We start from the raw sequence: 7,500 nt of genomic DNA, 5'->3' as shown, positions 1-7,500 counted from the left end.
TGGGGGAAGGGGACATGACACGAGCAAAGCCTCCAGCCGATGTACATTTAATTATGTACAGGCATGCACTTAACCAACAATTCTGCTTCCAAAGACAAGGTGCCACAGAACAGACTTTCAGACAAAAACCCAGAAAAGAAACGGGCCCGTGAGCCTTTATTCGAACTCGGAGCCTGGATGACCGAAGGCTCGCAAGAGGCCGGGCAGGTTACCTGGCTGCCCCTTGTGACGGCTCGAAGGTCTTCGGGTCGGTGACCCCTGGTGTCTCTGCTTGGCCCTCGTGTCGCAACGTGCCAGTCGCTTGAGCGGCCGGGCGGCTTGAGCAGCTGAGCGAGCGGCTTGAGTGGCTGCTTAGATCCCCTCGGTGGCCCGGCTCTCGTCGCGGCCTTTTGTCGGGCCTGGCCGGCGACACTTTCGGAGGAGTGAACAGGTCCTTGGCTCTTTTAGAGTTGATGCTCTTTAATGACCCGTCCACTACCTCAGCACGCTGCTCGACCACCGTCAGGGTCGTTTTCCCGGACCACCAAGCTCCACCGCTGCTGCTGGCTCTCCTTGCCCGGACTCCACCGACTCACTGGACTCCACCGCAGCTGGCACTTTGGCTTCTCCTCCCGACTGGCACTGACTTCCGAAGCCGCAACTTGCACTGGTTCAAGACCCCAGACTTCGTCGAGCTCCACCCTTATATAGGGCTTGGCGAGCTGCCCCTCGAACTTTCACCCGAGACCGGGGCTCCACCCATTCTTCACCTCCAACCTCTCACCCCTCAAAAGCCTCGCTGGAAACCCCATGTTCGACGTCACTAGCTTGTTTCGGGAAAGCCATCCTATGATCCAAATATGCTAATCAGCTCGCGTTGTTTGTTCAGGAGATGATGGTTGGGGTTGTTTGTCGAGGAAATGACGGTGTTGCGATGTTTTAAAATAAAAGATAGAGAAAGAATAACGGCTACCTCAATGATTCACAGCCCGGCACATGAACAATTCCCTTCACACATCGGTGGGGGATTCGAACCTGAAACACATACTTATCGAAATAACTGATCTCCGGGGAACCTGAATGATGTTTTGTGAATTTCCACAACCGCAACAATATGATACACTAGCAGAGCCTACTGTCACTTCACTGACAGACCAATTAGTCATCATGTTTGTCAAAAAATGCAGGTGACCACAAGGGAGGAAGACAAATTTACCTGTACATCTTCTTCTTCTTCTTCTTTCAGCTGCTCCCATTAGGGGTCGCCACAACGGATCATCCGTATGATCCGCATAGTGATTTGGCTTCGTTTTTACGCCGGATGCCCTTCCTGACGCAACCCTGGTCGCCTCTTACAACACAGGGATATGGTACACCTATACTAACTGGGGCATACACTGGGCCCAGTACACTGGTACCCACTTCACCGACCTCGGAAGGATGACAGGCTGAGTCAACCTCCTGGTGTGTATTAAATCAAGCGGCCAACGGGACTTGAACTCAGGACCTTTTGGATCCCAAGCCGCTACCCTAACCACTACGCCAACACCAGGCTACAAATTTACCTGTACATAGAGTGCTTTAACCCCTACTCCCCAGTCCCAACCCCATGTCCCTACCCCGACGTCCTGCTCCACTCCCCCCCATACTTTTCCCCCATTCCTCCTGGAAATGTCTCACACACGATGACAGGCTTTAACAGCCCCCCCCCTCCGTTTTTATTTTTTGGAGGGGGGGGGAGAAGGGAAGGAGAACAAATTTACCTGTGCGAAATGTGCTTTAACCTCAGCATTGCCCAGGTTAAAAAAAAGGAAATTGTAATACCATCTGTCACCACCACCAGGTGGTGCTGCATGGTACTCATTTTCTGTATTTTGATTACATCGAGAATTTACGCTCCCTCCCCGCCCCCACTGCCCCCACACTCCCATGTGAGGCCGGGGGGAGAGATGGAGAGATATAGAGAGATAGAGAGATAGAATGGCATGGTATATATATATATATATATATATATATATATATATATATATATATATATATATATATATATATATATATATATATATATATCTCCTAAAATAAAATACATGATCTATTCTGTTACATAAATGTATCATTCATGTATGATACTTTAACATTACAATATATCCTTTAATACAGTGGTTCACAATCTTTTTGATGCAAACCTCTTCCAAATCTCCAAAATATTTGCAGACAACCAAGTACGACTGTCACAGCAACACCACCACGTCATGTTAAAACTTCCCAGCTGACACTATGACAGAAGCGGGATGAACTATGGCATTCGTCGAATTGTTGCTTCTGACCCAGCGAGTCACACATGTGACATCATTAGGTAGTGCAGCGAGGCTCATATTACGTTTTTAACCCTTACACCTCAGGGTTTGTGAGTCATGGGTTTGGAACTACAAAAAGAATACCATGTATGATTTTTCATATCATATGATGATGGTGCACAGAAAAGGAGATAAGCGTAGGATTGGTAGTTTGGTCTCTAATAATGTCAAGTGAAAAGCTCCTCCATTGCATAGACTTGTCTGGTTTGTCTTTATCCTTATCCTCTTGACTATTTTGAAGTTTATATATACACAAGCTTCTGCTAATTACTATGTAGCATAGTTATGATTATGTATTTCAAATTGTGAATGTCAACAGCAGGTTCCACTTGTTTTCAGAAATGACGTTCACAACATTCCATCAAATAATCTCACCAGAATAACGTGATCTTTCTTTGTTTCCCATGCAGTAGCGATGGCAATCATTGCGTCCATCAACCCCGTGGAATCGGAACTATCCGAGATGGAAAATGCCAAACCACCTACATGTAAAAAAAAAAAAATATATATATATATATAAACAAGTTGGCCATTATATAAGATTATAAAAATAAAGATTTGCATGTGATAATAGATGAAATAATGTTCACAAAAAAGCCACAATAAAACATCTTGCCAAGTCATCACAAAGAGGCAAATTCATCACGTGCACAAAAGTTTGAAATATTTCCATGAAAGTAGCACAGTACAACACGCTTTGTCTCGATCAGAGAATTTTTAACAAGTTCAATCCAAATTTGTAGCTTCTCGACTCAGTAGAATCACACGCCACTTTTAAATGATTCCGAACCAGCATATTGTCTCCTCCAGACCTGCTGGTCGATCCTGGTTTGGGCCTCTTAACTATAGTGGGGCAACTTAGCATAACAATTGTGCATTTTGTGAGGAAAGCACCAAATTTGTCACACTAGTAGTCTATCATATTATGAACAGATTTGGATATTGGGCCATCTCAAAATTTTTGATGGCAGTGGAAAATGGCTGTGGCAGCCATCAGCGGCTGAATTTGAGATGGCCCAATATCCAAATCTGTTCATAATATGATAGGCTACTAGTGTGACAAATTTGGTGCTTTCCTCACAAAATGCACAATTGTTATGCTATATTTAGCTAAGTTTCCCCATTACTAGTTCAGAACTTGCTTGTGGAGACAAAGCATGAAATGTAAATGAAACGCATTCATTCCCCAAATGGAACCATGTACCATTCTGAAAACTCATGCAAATAGACTGATCTCATTCCTTTAGTCACAAATTATTTATTTCCTTTTCTTCCTCCTCCCCTTACTCTCCATCATTACAAATCCTTAAAATGACAAATCATATGATGTTTAATCTTCCCACACTCTCATTTCCAAATTTCCTTCATCCCATACTGCTTCCTCTTCTTCCCTTCTTTTCTATTTCACTCCTGGGGAGCTGGCAAACCAAAACAGCACTGTCTTTCCTCATGCCATAAATCATCCTTTCTGCCACCCCAATGGTGAAGTTTATCTTTGTCTTTCTGCCCTTAAGCATGTACTGTATCATGTTGATTTAATGGTGGAGTTGCGACCACAAAAGCAGATATTTTATTTTCCATTCACCCTGTACATCATGAGCATCGAAAAGTTAATTATGACGACAATGAAATATCAACTCACATATTGTTTTGAGCATGCTTCAACACCACACTGAGTTGTGGAAGACTTATATAAAATAAAAAATACTATATAGAACAACTGCACAAACGCAATTGAGATCAATAACACGGTTGTTGGCCAAGGATAGAATAAATACAACTCAGTGATAGCCTGACCACGAATAAAGAGCAGCACATTAGCCACCACTAATACAGTCTCCATTCTGGATGATCAAAGGGAGCTGGTGTTTTGATCATGTGTTATCAAAAATAAACTCAGAGAAAGTTTGGCAAATGTACACTTTGACAACAGTTTTGCCATGTAAGGTACAACAATTGTCCACAGTCATGCCTGCCTCCACTACACCTCTCCTCCTGGCCCTAGACAGTGTCATTAATGCATTGAAATTGAAGTTTTGCTGAGCCAGCTTGATCCAGCAAAAGAGTTCCCCACATGTACATGACAGTTCCCACATTAACATAGGTGTGCATTTGTATTTTTTCCATTTATTACCTCCACCACCGAATGTCGATGGAGGTTATGTTTTCACCCTTGTTTGTCTGTCTGTTTGTTTGTTTGTTTGTTTGTTTGTGAGCAGGATATCTCAAAATGAGTACAGGTGGATCAAGTGGATCGAATGAGTGGAGGTGAGCAGCAATTCTGGATTTTGTGAGTTTCACCAGAAGAAGATCACTGGCAGACCGTGTGTGCCCCTGGAAAAACCTGGGGGCAGAAGAGGGCAGAGCACAGAAAGGGCAGAGGGTGCAATACCAGAAAGGAGGTGGTAGAAGACAGAGACCACTGACCCTCTGTGATGTGAAAGTGATACGCACAGAGACTCAGCTTCATCGTGGGAGAATCAAATCATTTTGAAGCTTTTTGCATTTACACAGTGTCAAGATGAATAAGGTTTGAGGCAAGCGCACCAGACCAGAGGGGAGAGTAGTTCTCTAAGCTGTGCGTAAAGGCCTTGTAGGTAGCTAAAAGTTGAGATGTGCCAACGAAAAAAAACTTTGCATGATGGAGGATGCCAGGTCGGCAACTGGCTTTGGAGGCCAACCTTATATGTGGCATCCCAAGAAAGATCAGGGCTGATAGAAGAGGATTGTTAAGGAAGTTGATGGGAAAGTTCGCCAGACAGTGGTTCAAATGCTCTCCTGTATTGTCTGGGCCTGGACCCTGAATGCACTCAAATTGGGCTTTAAAATTGAAGTGAATGGGTTTAATACAGCGAGTTGGTAATGTTAAAACATAAGTAACGAGAGAGTTCATATAACACGATACCCTTCACAGTGTTCAAGTATATACTTCAATTTTAACAAAATAATGATTTTAAAGATGGTTTAAAAAAACACATTGGAAAGTTTAGCGTTACTGAAGCAGTCTTATACACCACCCTAATACACTGTAATAAGACGATGATCAGTCACAGTTTAGGAGATGGAGGCTTTTTTGATCACCATAGAACGTAGCATCAATCAGCATCGTACATAGCCACATGGCAGTCTCTTCTCCACCCCTGATGCTGTACCCTCTCGCATGCCACACCCCCTCATGCTATATATCAACATACTGTAAATATATATATATATATATATATATATATATATATATATATATATATATATATATATATATATATATATGTTGTTGCGGCAATGGCGGCCAAATTAATCCCCCTGACTCAAATTGTGGTGACGGGCGGTTAACACCACCAGCGCGGATGGTCGAACTTTTCCCTTGGAGGCCTACAGCCAAAACTCGGAGATTAATGTGCGCACGCGGGACAACAGCTAAGCGCTGAACCAAGATGGCACAAGGGTGGAGGGCAATGGCGGTGTGATGGGAACACAGAAATTGATGCATGGGGTGGGGGGGGGTGTTACACCCGAACCCTACAACAAATACACCGACACAGCCAATTAAAATGAACACATTTCATGAAAATAAACTAATATTTACAAACGACAATAAAAATGTCATAACTATAAATACGTGAGGTAAATTAAAGTCTAAGTCGTGACGCCTCTACACACAGACTTAAATACAAACAAAGGGAAACAAAATAAAAGAAAACCTTCCTTTATTTCGGCACTTAGCTTGACCCAGAGATGGTCTTTGTGGAACTTGGAATTGAGGCGCTTCAATTTGCATGTGTATACACACACAAAATGGTGCCAACTCGCTTTCTCGCAGCGGGATAAACGTACGTCAGGCAATCCGTGTGCGGAATTCAAAACCAAAGCTCGGAGATCCCGTGCATCTGCTTCGTGTGTCGATCGTCCTCACCGACCTGCTATTTGACATACACGAGGCTCGGGGTCCATACCTAACGACCCAACCAAGAGCCAAAGGCCAGCCTCTTGCTTCACCACGTGAGCCAAATCGCCTCAACACGAATGCAAGAATCGTGCTGTCTTCTTCATGCGTCGAAGGAAAGCCAGCCGTAAAGCCCTGTTCTTACAGGTCATCTCCCAGCTACGTTTTCTCTCGACTGTGTGAGTCTCTCACTCTGCACTCAATCGTTCCTCCTCTCCCTCTTCACACTGACACCGTGTGTGCGCTCTCCCAATCTCTCGCCTCTGACTGACGTCACACTGAACCCCCGTTATATATATATATATATTTGCGACCACAGAAACCGAGACACCAGTTGTTACTCAGGGGGATTAATCCCCGGTTGTCCTCGGTAGAGCCGGACCTGGTTCCACCTCTCACAATTAACATTGTGGTACGGTAGGTTGTTTTAGAACCACGAATGCCACCCAGTCAACCACGAGTTCCAGTGTCTAGCGTCTAATTATTCCGTTTAACGAGAGGTAACGTGGTTACCTGAGCGGGGAGCGCACCCTCGGCAAAGCACCGATGTTATCTCGATTGGATATTAATTAGGGCGGCCGAGCGTTTTAACCACTTGTGCGTGCTGACGATTTTTGGTCAAATCTGTGGTAATTACCACCCAGTCTATCTCGGTTCGAACAATGCTAAACCAATGAGAGGAAAGGACAAACACGGACAGGTTGGAAATCGACAAATAATTTATTAATAATAAAATAAATAAATAAAAAGAACTTTATATTTGCTGAGGTAAATAAAGAATGAATTTCAAAGCAAAATCAATCAAAATGCCAGGAAAGAGACAAAGAGCAGATGCTTATCGGGGGTTGACTTACTTACAGCTAAACACAGACAAGGGTACCTTGCAGATCATTTCGGGGGAGGGGGGGGAGAATCGTCTAGCTCACCAGAAAGTCGTACGTAAAGCGAAAACGTCCTGAAATGCGTGCGAGCGTGTAACGTCCGTCGCCAGCACCCAGCTTTGTTGTGCACCCTCTCGCATTTATGGTACACTTTTAACAAAATAATGATTTTTTAACTCGCCTTGAACACCAGTTCTTGCCTTGAATTATTATCTCGCCTTGAAAAATTAAACTTGCCTTAAACGCCAGTCGAAGTCTGGAGGGCACCGAAATCGTCCGTCGCGGGTTTAGACCCTGGTGTTCTTGGTCACCGACCTGTGCCTCACTTGTTGGCGGTGCTGCT

General features: G+C 44.0%; 1 protein-coding gene across 1 annotated transcript in view; it reads right to left on the bottom strand.

The window, feature by feature from the left end:
• The window catches only part of LOC147023093 (calcium-activated chloride channel regulator 1-like), an 88,769-nt gene that overhangs the window by 13,991 nt on the left and 67,278 nt on the right, over positions 1 to 7,500 (bottom strand). The window contains exon 9 of the mRNA XM_085888124.1: positions 2,712 to 2,818. Coding sequence (XP_085744250.1) covers positions 2,712 to 2,818 — 107 coding nt within the window. The remainder of the gene's footprint in view (positions 1 to 2,711; positions 2,819 to 7,500) is intronic.

This window comes from Eptatretus burgeri, chromosome 7, assembly GCF_056783735.1.
Source record: "Eptatretus burgeri isolate ZD-2024b chromosome 7, Ebu_testis_v1, whole genome shotgun sequence".
Classification (NCBI taxonomy): domain Eukaryota; kingdom Metazoa; phylum Chordata; class Myxini; order Myxiniformes; family Myxinidae; genus Eptatretus; species Eptatretus burgeri.
This window is presented reverse-complemented; position numbering and strand designations above follow the sequence as displayed.